Source organism: Tyto alba, unplaced genomic scaffold, assembly GCF_018691265.1.
Source record: "Tyto alba isolate M040663 unplaced genomic scaffold, T.alba_DEE_v4.0 Super-Scaffold_20000042, whole genome shotgun sequence".
Lineage (NCBI taxonomy): Eukaryota > Metazoa > Chordata > Aves > Strigiformes > Tytonidae > Tyto > Tyto alba.
In genome coordinates this window covers 3445902-3461793 of record NW_024881293.1, presented here as the reverse complement: position 1 = coordinate 3461793, position 15892 = coordinate 3445902, and the positions used below count along the sequence as shown (strand labels likewise).

Below are 15892 nucleotides of genomic sequence, written 5' to 3'. Positions count from 1 at the left end.
CTGTACTGCTAGGAGGTACACTGAAGGAGAAATCTGTAAAAGATCATTGAGACAAAAGCTACCACTCAGTTGGATGTAGCTATTCAGATTTCTGCTTACAGCATTACAGTCTTAGCTCAAACAGCAAGAGTAAAGAAAGGTGGTTTGACTCCAGTTTTGTGCCACAGCAGCAAGGATCCAATTTGTTAACCCAGAGAGAGAAATGCAGCCCCTCCCTCAGCCCAGATGCAGAATAGTGGGTGGTGCTGGCAGTGCTATTGTCAGTGGAAGCATAAAGGGAGAAAGGCCTTAATTGATCACAGTCAATTGCAGAGCTCTCAAGCCCTGGGCTGTGTGGCACCGATGAGAACCACATGTACAGCCGTTATCAAGGCCAGGTTTTGATACCGCACTGCTTTCCTATACAGGAGCCCAGATCTAGTTGGAACAGTGCAATTGAAAGAAAGCAAGAAATTTTGCAGGGGTCTTTATCCTTGGTGAGGCAGGTATTCATTGCCCCATACACTACATACAGAATCCTTGGTAGGATCCTGGGCAGTGTTTTGGGTAAGACTGTGTTGCAAATCGTGTGAAATACAAGCAGGCTTAAACAGCGAGTTAAGAAGCCAGAGCTTCTAAACTCCAAAGGGAGACTTGCTTCTTCAGCCTTTGCTTTTTCAGCTTTCGGTCTGCTATTAACTCTGAATATAAAGAACAGATTATTCTTAATTGGTGGGATTCATTAAATGCATAAGGTCAGTGAAAATTGAATTAATTATTATAAATCAAGTCACAGGATTACTGGATTGATTGCTCACATTGGAGTTTCAGAAAGAGAGCCCGTGACCAAGACTCATTCTTTCTGAATCAAACTGTGATGTTGCAGAGGTGGAGGAGAAAGGATGAGCATCAGCACAGGCACATGCTTCATAGCCAGAGCGGTGTGAAAAGAATCAGACAACGTGATTTATGTATCAGCCAGATCAACTACTGACTTTGCAATTACAGTGCAAAGGAAAGCTGTTGAGTACATAGCATGCCAAGGTGTGGAATGCAAGTCCAGCCCATGATATAAAACCCCAGGGCAACATTTGTATGAGTCCAACCCAATTCTGAGTGTAGCAAAGGTTTTTAGTGCCGCTCTGTGCTGTCTCAAGGGCATGACAGCAGCTGAAGAGCGATAGTATCGCTGGGTTACATTTAGCAACTTTCCCCTTCCTTCCCAGTATCTTCCAGTTGCAGTGCAGTCAGTGACAGTTCTGCCTTTGGGGGCATTAGTTCTGAACAAAAGGGAGGGAGACAAATGTCAAGCAAGTCCTGATTCATATGTTCTTCTCAACTGATTGTTTAAGAAACTCAAATTAAGAATTCACACAAGCTCAGATTCTCTACTGCCCTCGGAGAGCTTAAGCCAGAGCTCTTGCAAGATTTTCTATTTTCTTGAAAGGACTTTGGATCAGGCCCAAACCAGACATAGCAGGGCTCTGTGGAATAATTTTTAAAGTTAATTGCAGGGCATGCATGCAGGAAAGGTGAGTGACGGAGTCCCATCCAAACTCCTGCTTTACAGCTACTGTTGTTAGCAGCCTCACAATGAGACCAAGGGGTATGCATCATTTTAAACCACTTCTCCAAGGGTGAGAATCATTAGACATGGAAAAGAGGACAGCGTGCTGATTTGACATAATCATCTCAGCAGCTGCCTGCTCTGCAAATGCTGTTGAATCTCGGGGATGTTGCTGGCAGTTGCCAAAATGATGACTTCCAGAGAGACAAGGAGTGGAAGCACAAATTAAAACACTTGGGAATCATTCTGTCTCAGTTCTGTAATAGTCTGCATTCATTGTAGCTTGGGGGTGTTTTATTGAAACCCTCTCTCCTCCCCTCCTCCCTTCCCCTTACCCCCCCCCTCCCCCAGTAATTACCCTGTTGTCAATCCACAGTGTGTGAAAGTGCTTCAATTTCAAACCCATGCTATACCAAATTGTTCAAGTCCATGCCAGTCACTCTGCTACATAAAGCCTGGAAAAATCATAGCTTCCATACTTTTTTATCAGAAAAAATGTTGTTTTCTTGGAATGTTCTGAGTGATCATATGTACCACATAAACCCATTTCTCGTATGTCAGTTCATTTTCTAGAGTGCCAGTGATTCTTGAAAAGTAGATCCTCAATTATATCTCAAAGCTCTAGTTAGATTTTAGAGAAACAGAGGAGCAGCTCTTCCTTGCTGAGATTGCAAAGGACTTTCAAGTGCGCTTGTCAAGATACCACATTAGTGCAACCCTCTCCACTCCCCAAATCATCTTACCATAGACTGTTTTGCAGTGAAGTTGCAGGAGGAGGCTCCCCACCAGCATTACAAAATGCTTTCAGTTTCCCCTTCACTCCAAATAATGTTTCTGATTGCTGAATTCCCACTGGGATTTACAAGGGAGTTTGTAGAGTCAAGACAACTTCTCTATGCCCTTCCTCACTGCTTATTCAGAAAGGCTCTATTGATAATATATGCATTTGTGCCGAGCTGATGCCTTTATTGCTCTCAGCTCCACAGCCAGGGGCACAACTCAAAGACACCAGCGTCAGCTGCAGTCTTTAGTTACCTTCAGACTACACCCCAAGTGAGGGACGAGAAGGGCAGAACTGTGAGGGGTGAGCTTGCCTCAATCCTCATGGGCTAGGTAAGGACAGCAGGAGCAATTGTATTAGCTCCTCTGCTTCCCTTGGAATTGCTATCGCCTTACCCACCAAGGGTACGGTGTCCTGAAAACACAAAGGAAAGCATTTCTGCCTTATTAGACTCACTTTTATGCTGTCAGGAAGGGAGCCAGCTGTGTATTAAGTTTTTACTCAGTCTGCACAAGACATACCACCAATATATTTGACAAAGCAGCTAGTTGCTGGATATTTTAGTTGCAGTGAGCTGAACACACCTGGACAAGTCTTCTAGTCAGGAAAATCTCCGTATCCTGTTTCTAGTCTCCTGGGTCATCTGCTTCTCCCTGCAGGTCATCTTTAACTTGCTGCTTATCTTTCTCACCATGTTTATGTTGCTTTCTGTTATCAAGCCTAGGGAAGGGAACAGAGCAGGGAGGTTACACAGAGAGGCAATTTACAAGGTACAAGCAAAGCAAAGCAGAGATAAAAAACAGCCAACCCCTAGATCAGATAGGTGTGAGAGACGTGCAAATGCATAATGTCTATCATAGCTCTTATTGTTTTCATATCCATGAGATCATTAAGACATTTCTAAATCCCTTGAGTCCATGACATGCAAGCCCAGGATATAATAACCAGGGCTGAATTAATTGCATGATACACTGATGAACAAAATGAAGTAAAGTGCTTTTATTGTACAAGGGGAAATGAATGCTTTGCATTAAACAGCAGTCACATCAATCCAAATCGTGGCTCATGCTACATAAATTATAATGAGACTCTGTCTCAGAGTAGTGAAAATGATGAAAGGAGCAAAGATGCCCACATATTGCTGCATCCAAACAGTGCTTATACTTAAACTGGGACAGTAGAATTTGTCTTTATAACAAGTTCTTCTTTGATAGATACCTATCCTGGTGGAAGGGCATCCCTATTGCACTTTGCATCCAAACATTGAGCCAGAAATACGGCTATTCAAAGTCTCTCTTTACCTTCCACCCCACCCCATGTGTCACATTGTCTTTTTGTCATTTAGGGTAAAATCCAGTCCTTGACATTACTGGGACCATTAGCACTGATCCCATTTAATGCCACTGCTTTTGTGAATAGAGGCAGGACTTCCCTGGAAGACACAGAAATGGAAATGAAGTAACAGATGATGTGTCACGTAGCAATAGATGATTTATATTTCAATCTTTCATCTGGCAAGGTGGTACAGTCAGAGATTCCAGGGGGGGACTTTTGCAGACTTTTTTTTTTTTTTATTGCTGTTCTGAGCTATGCAGCCAATTTTGTTCCACTGCTTCCTCTGATTAGCATTTTCTAGGTCGTTTCATTTTGGCATTTAATACTTTGCCTTGGGAGATCTTCAAGCGTGCTGCATATTAGCAGTCAATAGCACTCCGGGTGCAGTGAAGGACAGGCTAGACAGGGCTACGTTTGTGGCTTGTTTGAGAATATCTGAGCATAGGTTCAGCACTGCATGATTCTCATGCTTAACCTTGCACAGCACCGCTTGGACTGGAAATGAGACTGAAGGATGACTCATACATTTCCACATTCAGCTTCTGCAATGAACTTCTGACTCCTTGCTCATTCCTTAGAGGCCCCATCTTCTCTGTAAGAATGAATGATGACAAGAAAGCATCTGACCCAGTAAAACACTGTAGTCTTACACTGCAGACAGGTAAAGCATACATTGGGCAAGGAAGGGGGGGTTTGAGAGGGGTCATCCTGACTTCTTGGTTCTGTTAGTTCATTTGCCACACTTGGGGAGAAGACTGCTGTTAGGAACTGGACAAGGAATGGTGAGTTATATCTGTGCTGTGTGTGGTTGGGTTGATCACTTACCAACTTCCCTAGCTCTAAAATGGGACAAGCTTTCTTTCAGAAGGAGAGATGAAAACCTGTGATTTGTACCAGGCTTTTAGGCAAAGAGTTCGGTCATCTAGTTCTAGGCAAAAATCTAGGGCCAAAGGAAGCAGCTAGGTATCTGCCAGCCATCTAGATACATGGCTGGAGACTCCAGTGCTCAACCCCAAAGACTGAGCTGAACCTGACTCTGTTGCGATGTGACACAGCTGATCACAGCCAGCACCTTGCAACTGTTTTTTTCTTGGTGTTTATCAAGAGTCTCTGTCACTCCTCGCCTTTTTGTCACAGTACTGATGTGTGCACAAAAGCTTTCTCTTCCTCCAGAAAACTTATAAGTCCTATACACGCGTTAGCCTTCCTGGACACTGACTAGAGTCCAGGTAGGATGTCAAACCTTCCCTCAGCTGCATGACATGGTGGGAACCGTTTGGCTGGGTGTCTGGAGCAAACACATCCAGGCATGCTTTTTTAACCTACTGTCGGCTTTCCGTTTCGGAACCAGGTGCTGCGCCGGTCACATCAGGTAACTCCACACCACTTCCTCGCCCGGCACGCGGCCGCCCGACGAGAGATCAGCACTCGCCAGCCAGCCCGCAGAGGCAGGCCCCAGAACCACGGTGCAAACCGATGGTGGCAGAGGCACCGGCCCGCCGCCTCCCTCCTCACCCGACGGCGGGCCGCCAGCGCCCCAAAAGCCGCCGCGGCCGCGAGGCTGGGGCCGGCCGGGCGCCGTGGGACGTCCCCGCGGGGCGGTGTCCCCGCTCCCCCCGCCCCGCCGCCCTCCCCTGGGCCCGGCCCAGCTCTCGGTGAGGCGGCCCCGCCGCTGCCATGGAGCTGCCCGCCGTCAACCTCAAGGTAGGGGCCGCGGGGCCGAGCCGCTCCCGGGTTTCCCCGCGCCGCCCGTCCCGCCTGCCCGCTCGGGCGGGCTCGGGGGGAGCGGGCTGCTCCGCGGCGGGACTGCGGGGTGCTGGGCGAGGCCCCGCCGCGGAGGAGCGGGAGGGCTGCGGGGAGGGGGGGGTTGTGGCGGGAGGCGGAGGCGCGGGGCAGCCCGGGCCGGCCAGCCCTGCGCCTGGCTGAGGGCCGGGCAGGAGATGGGGAGGCCTCCGAGGAGGAAAGGCTGGTGTTTCTAAACCCTCATGGTATGGGTGAACGTTGCGAAAGCTCTTGGTCATTAAGGTCGGCGGGCGATGACTCCAAGGTTCTCTCTTACTTCATTTTGGCCAAGGACTGGGTTGGGGCATACAGCTGGTTATTCACTTGTGTCCGTGGAGGTTTGCAGCTCAGCTGACCGGAGCTAATCCAGGATAAACACTGCACAAGATCAGGAGGAGGCAAAGTTTTTGCCGGTCAGGCGAAATAGTGTAGAAACATGAGGTTATCATCTAGTAGATAACTGAAGTTGCTTCAGTGTTGGGGGAGGTGCTTCAGTTGGGAGCAGTTTGAAAATTTTGGTGAATATTTGATAACCAGAGAAAAAGGATGTGACTTACCATACTTACTTTACACTTTTCACTTTAAGAAGAAGCATATACGTGTGGCGAAGCTGGAGGATGCTAAAATCACTTTTTTGCTGTTGATGTTGGTGTTTAATATTAAAGCCTTCCCTGATAGACAGATAACATTTTCCACTTTTTTTTTTTTTTCTTTTGTGTGTAACATATTTTCAGAGTTCTGAGTTTTCTAGGTGTGTGTGCCTTCTTCCAGCTTCAATACTTTGTATATCTTGTTTGGTATGGCAAGTTTCAGGTGCTTTCTGTGGTTAAAACTTTGCTAAGAGAATGAAACCATCACTGATCACATCAGGTTTTTTCTTCTATTGATTCATAAAGCTGTGAGAAGTGGCACTGGAGCACGGTGCCTACAGGTTGGGTGGGAGGATAGTATTATCTCAGCTACCGTTATGAATTCAGCTTTGTACATGAAAGCTTTCATGTGGCTGTGCTAAATAAAACTTGGCACTCATATAATGTTTCCCCCTCTTACTAGTTCACCAAGAAAAGCAACTTCCCTTGTTAGATGCAAGTAAGCAAATGGATTTGTCAGGGCCTGGAATGTGGATTATATTACATTCTGGAAACTAGCTGATACTTTGCTCTGACAAGTTTGGACTATTGTGTGATTCCCAGGGTACTCAGAAGATTAAAAGATCTTGCCTTCTGCTTTGTTTTTTAACTTGGTTTGATTTTTTTTTTTTTGGTTTCCCATGCTAAAACAACCATGAAAAATAAGGACATTTAATTAAAAAGTTTGCCAACATGAAATACATGTTCTACAATGGGAGGTGGAGATATAGGGGAGCTGAAAAACACAAAGCTTCTTGAATGAATGGGTCACCCTGACAACACAACTAGAATGTTGCCTTTCTTCTCCGGTTTCAGACAACCATTCCAAATCTCTTCCTAGATAAGAGTGAGCTTGTCCTGGGCAACCTGTTTTCAAGACTGAGAAGTTTCTTGTTGTCAAATCTGCCACTACTGCTTTGGGGCTGAAGAACTGGGGAATAGGGAGTTACTAATTCTGCCTGCATCTTTGTACTGGTCCTGAGTTAGGGCCTACCTCCCTGAAAGGTGGGGAAGATTCTCATTCAGGAAGGGACTGGAAATAACACAAACTACTGCTATTCATTGGCATGATCTGCTTACATTTTCTGTGAGATTAAAAAGATGAGCTTTGTGATAGAAGTAGCTTCAAGACAACTGCATGACTGAGCTGTGTTTGTGCCAGAACATAGCAATGTGTTAGCCCTGAGGTCTCTCTTTAAGCAACTTGCAGAGCTATAAAATTAATGTAGCAGGCTTTGCCCTAGAGTAGATGAGGAAGATGCTCATGAAACAGCATCTCCTGTCTTAGTTCTAATAGTAATGCTCAGCAAAGCGTGTGGGAAGCAGCATAGCCATATTTTTTCAGTGAGTGCTTGACACCTAGGATTACTGCAATAACTATGCAGAGCCTCGAAATATAAAGTTTGAGTTAGATCAAACCTGGACAATGCCCTAAAATCCGTGTGCCTGGAAACATACATTTTGTGCTTGGGTGTTTTTAAATGCTAGGTCACAGAATCATAAAATAAGTTAGATTAAAAGAGACCTCTGTATGTCATCTAGTCCAACACTTTGCTCAAAGCAAACCTAACTTCAAAGTTAGATCAAATAGCTCAACACAATATTCAGCTGACTTTTAAAAATCTCTAAGGATAGAGCCACGACAACCTTGCTGGATAGCCTGTTCCACTGCATAACCACTCTCATTATTATTGCTCTGTTGTAACAGTGAGGAGCATCCTCACAGGTAACCACTCAGATCTGTATTTTGGTTAGTATATCCTCAGGTGATTATGTCACAGAATAGATGAGCTCACTCTCAAAGCAAAAAAAAAAGAAAGTAAAAAAGTTAGGTACTACAAGAAAATAATTGTAATTTGGAACCGTGTAATTTTTAATTTAGTCAAAATTCAACCTTGTGCTAGGTTCCGTGCGGAAGCAAGTTTAAAGGAGTGGCTGTTCCAAAGAGTTTCCCACTAGAAAGACCCAGGCTCTTTTTATGCTTGGCAATTAGTTCCATCACATGCTGGGATTTGCAGAGGAGCTAGGAATTCCCCTCAGCTCTCCCCAACTTCCAGTGGGATGCTTTTAATCACATGGTCATCCTTCTGCCCAGAAGAGATGGGGACAGAGGTCCCACCTTTCTTATTTTCTGCTCTCAGCACTAGTTCAAGTCTTAGGAGTTATTTTCTCAAAAGAAGAAATGTATGCCTTTCTTAGGTACTGACTCAAGTCCTTGAACAGATGGAAAATTTAAATTCTTCTGCTGTCTCATCAGGAGACTGTCTGCAAATTATCTAGTCTCACATAGTGACTGTAGCTTTAAAGTATGTTTTTCATTAACGCTACATTTTCTATGTTAAAGCATAGCATGACCACCAGCTAATTCCATAGTGCCCTGAAGAACTGTTAGGTAAATTAGACTAATAACCAGGAAGGGAATGCCTTGGTTTTATTTCAGCAGTCCCTCATACTATCAGCCCTAGTTCACCTGACTTGATGCTGATGACTAAGCATGCTTCATAATTTAATAACTGCAATATTGATCTAGATAGCTTAAAAAAAAAGCCACCCTGCCTAATTATGTTAACTGGTGAGCCTTGAGGGGTCTTGCGGGTATGTAACATGCAATTAAATACTACCTAATTAAGAATTTCCCTGATGTTGTGATAGTCTCTTGAGTAAATGCTATTTGCATGTCTCCATTCTTACCCATGAACATCTTGTATTTTACTGATTAGCAGTTTCTGCCTGGTCTCTATGGTACAATTTGGGAGAAGGGAAAGTGGGGGGTGGTGGTGAAGCATTTTGTAGGCTTTTATGAACAATTAAAAAAAAAATCATTAATAAAAATCTGTTTAAGCAGTGTTTGAATTTACAATAAACTCTAGGCTACTCAGGGTGAATGCTCAGCAGATGTGCTAGGGTACTGCAGTAAAGCGAGAGCTCTGTCTTATGATAAAACATCTACGTTGTGGTATCTTGGCAGAGCAGTATGAGCCACAGCACATGCGTCACTCCTGTTGATTTCCTGGCTGTGCTTCACTCATGTTCACAGTTTTATTGGTTATTAACTGTCTCCTCGAGCAACTAGTTTTGTATTAAGTTAGAGCATGGATAGACGTTTTAAGTCAATGAATGCAGCAGGATGCCAGTAGATCTTAATATGTTTTTTTTGTGTGTGTTTTAATGCCTCTGTCTGCATATAGCTTTCCCGTGTCCACTCGAGTAATTTAGCCTTTTGCTACTTACTTATTTCCCAGACTTTTTTTTTTTTTTTTGTGAGGAGTATGTTGGGGGAGTGTGCTTCACAGGGGCTTTGGTGGTGTGGGGTTTTGTTTTGTTTTGGTTTTTGTTTTTACACTGAGGTCAGTATAAATGCCAGTTGGAGTCTTTGTCACAGCTGGAAAAGATGGAAGAATGCCTGTTTCCCATGGATCCTCTGATATATCCAGGCTTCAGCCTTTCTTTTATGCGACTGCTAATAGATCCTGTCTTCCATATTCTTGTTTTCACAAATGTTTAGAGAGTGAATATGAGTGATATCCCTTTGTTGAGATTGGCAAGCAGGCTCAAAAGCAAGTGAGCACATGGATATAGGTACAGAAAAAGACTGAAGTGGTATATTCTTGTTCCCATTTGCTGTCTTAATAAACATATAGAATGTCTCCTTGGTTACAGAAATGTCAAGTGCTGGTAAAAAGAATCCTTGTGTCACTTGTTACAATAAGATGCTTTCTTCTTGGATTTGTCCTCTTGAGCACAAGGATCAGGATCATTAAGGACATTTGCAAAGTACAGGATCTGTGACAGCATTATCCTATTGCTACTTAGGGCGCTGCTGGCATTCGGGCCCTGGTGGCTTCACTGGGAGTGAAGAGGGCTGTGTACTGGAGTGGGATCGGGGTCTCAGGTTCCTAGAAGATGCCTTCAGGTCTGTTAATATTGCAGTGAGGTTGAACCTCTGCTCTGAACAGGTTGGAAGGAGGTAAAAGAATTTACTGAGGACTGGAGTGAAATTGCTGGGAGCTGCAGGCATGACTATCCATGGACTTCTTGGTGACAGGATACCAGATTGGCCATGTATAAGCTGTGCTAGCATAGTGTGAATCAAATTGCCTGGCTTTCTGTATGAACTCTTCTGGAGTTCCAAAATCAATAACCCATTTAGAAAAGACTAAGTGGGCCTTGAATCAACTGTTGACAGAGATGACAACAATAATGAATGACTACAGTGTAGCACCACAGGAAATACTCAGCAACAGAAGCACAGAAAAATGGTTTTGTGTCTTCACTGCCCCAGTTGCTACACCAGCTTTGTGCACTGGTTCATGGGCCCAGGGCACTCTTCCAGCCATCCCTTGGAAACAAGATGGTGTCATTTCATGTCGATCCTCCCAGAGTTCTCCCAACTTGCTGACCTGTCTTCCTCTCTGTTTTTTTTTCATAGGCCATCATTCTGGTACACTGGCTCCTCACAGTGTGGTGAGTGATTGGTGCCTGGCTGGGGTGAGAAGAGGGTATTTCTTCAAACAAGGAATGTGACATTCTCGGGGAATCAGCACTCCCTGTTTGTGCCTGTCTGTGTACAAGAAGATCCTAAATCTAAGAGTGAGGTGTTTGTCTGGGAACAGGGATGAACGCAAACAAACTTGCAGGCTTATTGTGAATGTGGGATGGGTTTTTTTTGTCTCATTCGGCAGGGGATGCATGAATCACATGTTTCCAGCCTCCTATGCCTGGGGAAATTTCAGTGTCCTTGCAGTGGGGATCTGGGCCATTGTGCAGCGAGATTCCCTTGATGCCATCATCATGGTGAGTGTGAGGGTATATGCCTCCACCAGGTTTCTCAGGGAGAGTGTGGAGGGTAGAGACAGCTAATTAGTCAGTGATGATTTTCCCAATACATCAGTGAACAAGTCAAATTCCCTGTTAGGGTTCCTGGTGGTTTTGGTTTTGTTTTTGTTTTTTAAAAGAGCATATAAATCTCTAAGCACTGTAAACCATGGTGAGAAGCATTCACTATTACTTATTTTGCTTCTCAGAGGTGAGGCATACTTGATTCTTACTTTTTTTACCTGATGTTGTGACATGTAAAGAGGACTCAAAGCGTTTTAATATGCTTATGTTGGAGGGGCTTTATAAAACTCTTCTCTGAACTTTAAAGAGATTGGCAAGCAAAAATAAACAATTCTGGAGCATATTATGAGAAGGTATCTGACGAATGTGAAGAAAATGCACAAAATACAAGATCATTCATTTAGGAATCTCTGTCTACCTGAGGCAGTGTCAAGGGTTAGCAATGTGTGGTACTGGGGTGAAGGCATGATTGTGTCAACACAGATCTCGCAGGAAATACATGCTGTAACTGTCTGTTACTCCTAGTAGTTAATCCGCTATTCAGTTCATGTCCCATTCTCTCTTTGTTTCCAGTTCCTGACTGGCCTGCTGCTCACAGTCCTCACAGACATCATTCACGTCTCTGTCTTCTACCCTCCAAATTATCTCACTGATGCAAAGCATTTCAGTATAGGCATGGCCATCTTCAGCCTCCTCCTCAAACCTGTGTCCTGCTATTTGGTGTATCGAATGTATCGGGAGCGTGGAGGAGAGTACACCTTTAACATAGGTAGGATGCTTCCTTTGCCTCCGTGTCATTGTGCGCCACCTCCTCTGGTGTTAGGGAGATTGCCTTGCACTTTGGACCCTTCAGCCTGAGCTCTGTGCAGCTGGATTCTGCCCCCCATTCCAGTGATGGGGTGGGGTTTGCTCTCTTTCTTTCTCTTGCTCATGTCTGTTCTCCCATGTTGTGGTTCTGGTGTGTCGGAGGCCTTACATTTACATTCTTCCTCTCTTCCCTTGCAGACCTGGAGTCCTCATCTGACAGCCGTTTTGCCCACAATGGTACTGATACTGCTGCTGTCTCTCTTATTCATTAAAACTGAGGGGCTTTTCCTCTATTCCTCTTCCTGCATTTGTCTGTGCTTGTTGGAAGCCTTTGGGTGTCCTTCTCTCTTTGCCAACCCTTTCTTATCCTTCTGGGGGAAAGAAGAGGCAGCATCCCTTCTAGCTGGATTTCTAACTTCATGCTTTCTCTGGGCCTCACATGTCCTAGCCACTTTGATTGCTTTGGATCTCCATCTCCTCATCTGAAAAATGGGACTGATGTTTACCACATGGGACTTTGCCTGGAAGCACTCATTTTTCTTCTGGTTGTACTTGGTCATGATAATGTGGCAGCCTTGCCAGAGAGAAGGGGCTGTGGCTGGATTTTCTGGGTCTCAGTCAGCTTTTATGCCAAGAATGTGCTAGTTTGTGCCAGGGCAGCTGCCAGGGATTGCTGCACGAGAGTTCACCCTGGCAAAACCATCAGCCTGGCACAGTTATCTTTCTGCCTTCTAAGAAGGCTGTACAGGACAAAGGATGGTATAAGTGCATTACAGTGTTTGAAAGCTGTCCCTTGTGCTGCTTTGGTGCTAGCAAAGAAGATCATGCTTCCTGTGAAAAGAGGTGGATACCTGCAGAGGAGGCCATGAAAGGAAACCATGGCTTGGGGTGCTGTGTGCTGTTTGCATTGCTCTGCTAGTGGAATATGGATGTCTTCTCCATCAGCTGCTTGTGCAAACACCAGACAGATCTGTCTTAACTGGGTCAGAAGGCCTGTGAGTCAACTGCAGTGCCTTACTGTGGGCCATGTTTGTGGCAAGTTTTATTTGCTGCTCACTGAGCTTGTAATTGGGATTTGACATTTGTATCCCATGGAAAGTGTAGGTATCATTGAGGAGTTCATCCCTTTGCTTGGAATTTGGGGACACTCCTCCTTTTTAACCACATTATCCCAACAAGGGCATGAGACTGAAGGTCTCCTCTCAGGTTGGAATTCAGACACTTTGCAGTTTCATATCCTCTCCTGAACTGTCTTTCTCACAAGATTTTCAGTACAAACTGTGTGTTGTTGTTTTGTGTTCAATGTGGTTGACAAATTTCCTCATTTTCCTGCTATCTGGCGCTTTCCTTTTGAACGTAACAGTGTTGCATTTTTCTTGGTCTTCTCTGTCTCATTTTCTTTCCACACAAAGTCTCTTTTTGTTGCTTGGCAGCATCCTTGCTGCATAGAACAAGCCTCTAATATGGTTTGGTGCCCATCTCTGATTCAGATTGCTTTCTAGCCATGGCAGATTCCTGGCCTATAGATAAAGAGCTGTCCATGCACATGTTCTGTCTTCATCTCTTCTTTCCCTGCTCATTCCCTGGACAGTAATATGATTTTGTACCAGTCTTGTACCACAGGCAAATTGTTCATAGTGCAATTGGGAGCACTGCTGGATTCAATTTTAGTGCCATGGTGTGGCACACCTGAGGCATAGCTGCGTTGTTCAGAAGAGTGGTTCATGGATGAATCATGCTCTTTAAATCTATGCTGTCAGCTAGCCATGGTTCCTGCTGCTTCTGTTTTTGTCTGTTCATTTTTCTGCTAGATCTCAAACTTGATCTTGCTGAAATACACTATTATAGGAGCCTGTTATGCTGCTATGTAGTATTGCAGGTCTTGCTTTCCACACAGCTATGTGGCTACCAAGAGGGCAATTTTCAGGGCATGAAGAGGCATGCTCAAATGCATCTCAGTTATTTTGTCTTTGTTGGAAGGATGAGTTTTCTTACCTCCTGCTTGTGTAGTGAGGATCACAGAACACAGGTGCTGGGGAGCTGGTAGAGCAACTGATGTGAAGTGCTCCTGAGCTGATGGTGTCTTCAGGAGGATTCAGTTCTTGTGCTTTTGGTTTTTTCCCAAGCTTGTTCTCTTCCATCTCCCTTCAGGTGTCACCTGTGCAGGCCGGGATCGCAGCACCTATGAGCCAATTGATCAGCAGGATGCCCCTCCACAGTGGCCTGATGCGAGCAAGACAGCCCAGCAGCCGTACTGAGGCCCTCTCTGCAACAGAGGACAGACGCTTCCCTCGCCCAGTCTAGCCCTCTGCTCTTTCCATGTCCGTTCTGATGGAGCAAGACCTGCTACTGAGCAAACAGAAGATGATCTGATTTTACATTTCTTTGCCTCACTGAAGGTTAGGCAGATGGGTTCCTGCAGTAAGTCCAGAAGGGCTCAGAGATGCCATGTTAAGCACTGTGACTCTTTGTAATCCCACCACTTTCCTTTCCTCCCTCCCCCTAAATCTTTCCTCTGTATGTGTGAGTGAATGCAGCTTCTGCAGTCCTCCAAGTCTTGTATTGTGCATCCTCTCTGTTGTAAGGGAACCACTCAAAATATTCCTGGACAAGATATCTTTAAAAGGCTTATGGACTGCCCTTAAACAATACAGTTTAGCTTGATTTTATGCAGATACATTTCCAGGAAACATCTGGTAGTTCCTGAGGGCTGTTTTTGATGGTGTTATTTAACTAAGATTTATGACCATAACTCCCTATGCTAGCAGTGGTGGTTTGCCCAAAGCTGGGGTTGGTATAAAATGCTCTTACTGGGCCAGGGAGCTGCTTGTGCTCCCAGTATCAAATCTTGGGTTTTATTCACTGATGCTTTTATGCAAGCTGAATGTCCTTCAGGATACTTAAAATGGCTGTTGAATGTAGGTTATAGATACTCTGTGCCTTGAAATGTCCTTTTGTCTTCAGCTGCCTATCTTAACAAAACTTGAAATGTTACATTTTTCTAAGAAAACTATAAAATGAACACAGTTGTTCTGTGTTAGAAAAAGTTACACTGGTCACCTATGTCTCATTTGAAAATGTAGGTATTCATGGGGGTTTGGGACTGTAGCCAGGCAATCTGCGCGAGTCATTATGGGGGAAGGTCTACGGGGCTTTGATGGCTTTTACTCTAGGTTTTACTCATACAAGTAGAGGGTACTGCTTGTAAATATGTGGGTGGGAAGGTGGGCTAGTAAAACGAGGATTGGAGAAAGGAAAAGATGGGTGTATTTACACTGCAGTGGTGAGCTCTGTGGGGTGTGACAAACTATAATCTTATGCACAATAAATCTTCCCTACTGTGGCTTTCTGATAAAATCCTAAAAAAAAAAAATGTTGAACAGGATTCTTTTCCAGAAGAAGAAGAGTATGTCAGCTTTGGCAGAGTGAAAACACTAGCGCTAGGAAGATCTGTGTTTTTCTGAAGCAGGTTCGTTTTCATAGTTTACATCTGTTATTCTATAATTGCATTTCTCTTTACAAGACCTGCTGATGCATTGACTCTTCAGTGACCAAGAGCCCTGTTAACTTTGTTCTAACCTCTAGAAGCATGGCATTTGTATTTTTAAAACCAAGCAACTTTCTCCTAAGTTTGATCAGTGTAAACATAAACAGATGCTTTCTCCACTATGCTGCACAAGCACTACAGTGACCTGCTGCTGTACCTGGAGTGTCATCATTTATGCCCAAACTGAGCACATGGCAAATGCCATAAAAGTGCAACAGTCTAGTTTACTCTCCTGAGATGAGCATTGTGCATTCATTTTGCAGGCTGCCATGCAACAGAGCGAAGGAATAGGAATCAGTCTGCTCTTGAGATCAGATGGGGAAGAAGAATAGATAGGCAGGCAGAAATTATTAAGGCTTGTGGAGTTGCAGAGCTGGCCTTTATATTCAGTTAATATTTTTTTCAGATCTTGAGAACTGCACAGTGACAGCATGGATGCCTGAACAACACCTTTAAATGCTCAGTTTTTTTTTTCCCTAGACCTGTGAAGCACAGACTGAAAGCAACTATTTTAAATGCAATATTTTTTGTGCGTTTTCATGAACAAAGAGTTACATCTAGTGTGGCCCTCCCAGCAGTTCTCCATTGTAAAAGACACCACAAAATCTATAGATAACCATCTAGCT

General features: G+C 44.4%; 1 protein-coding gene across 2 annotated transcripts; it reads left to right on the top strand.

Annotated features, from left to right (window-relative positions):
* Positions 1-5115: 5115 nt before the first annotated feature.
* On the top strand, positions 5116-14769 carry LOC104368440 (angiotensin II receptor associated protein). 2 transcript variants are annotated; one of them, XM_042795136.1, is made up of 6 exons: positions 5116-5366; positions 10503-10537; positions 10756-10867; positions 11486-11681; positions 11918-11956; positions 13871-14769. In XM_042795136.1, the coding sequence occupies exons 1-6, from the start codon at positions 5340-5342 to the stop codon at positions 13975-13977; spliced, it is 516 nt and encodes a 171-aa protein (XP_042651070.1). In that variant the 5' UTR covers positions 5116-5339; the 3' UTR covers positions 13978-14769. The 2 variants fall into 2 exon arrangements, with proteins under 2 accessions (XP_042651070.1, XP_032863373.2); XM_033007482.2 differs by lacking the exon at positions 11918-11956.
* Positions 14770-15892: the final 1123 nt, after the last annotated feature.

Bases quoted from the DNA above. Each gene is read 5' to 3' on its own strand.
- LOC104368440 (XM_042795136.1), top strand. From the start codon at position 5,340: ATGGAGCTGCCCGCCGTCAACCTCAAG. The intron at 11,682-11,917 runs GTAGGATGCTTC...CTTCCCTTGCAG, and splicing joins AGAGTACACCTTTAACATAG to ACCTGGAGTCCTCATCTGAC. The intron at 11,957-13,870 runs GTACTGATACTG...ATCTCCCTTCAG, and splicing joins CAGCCGTTTTGCCCACAATG to GTGTCACCTGTGCAGGCCGG.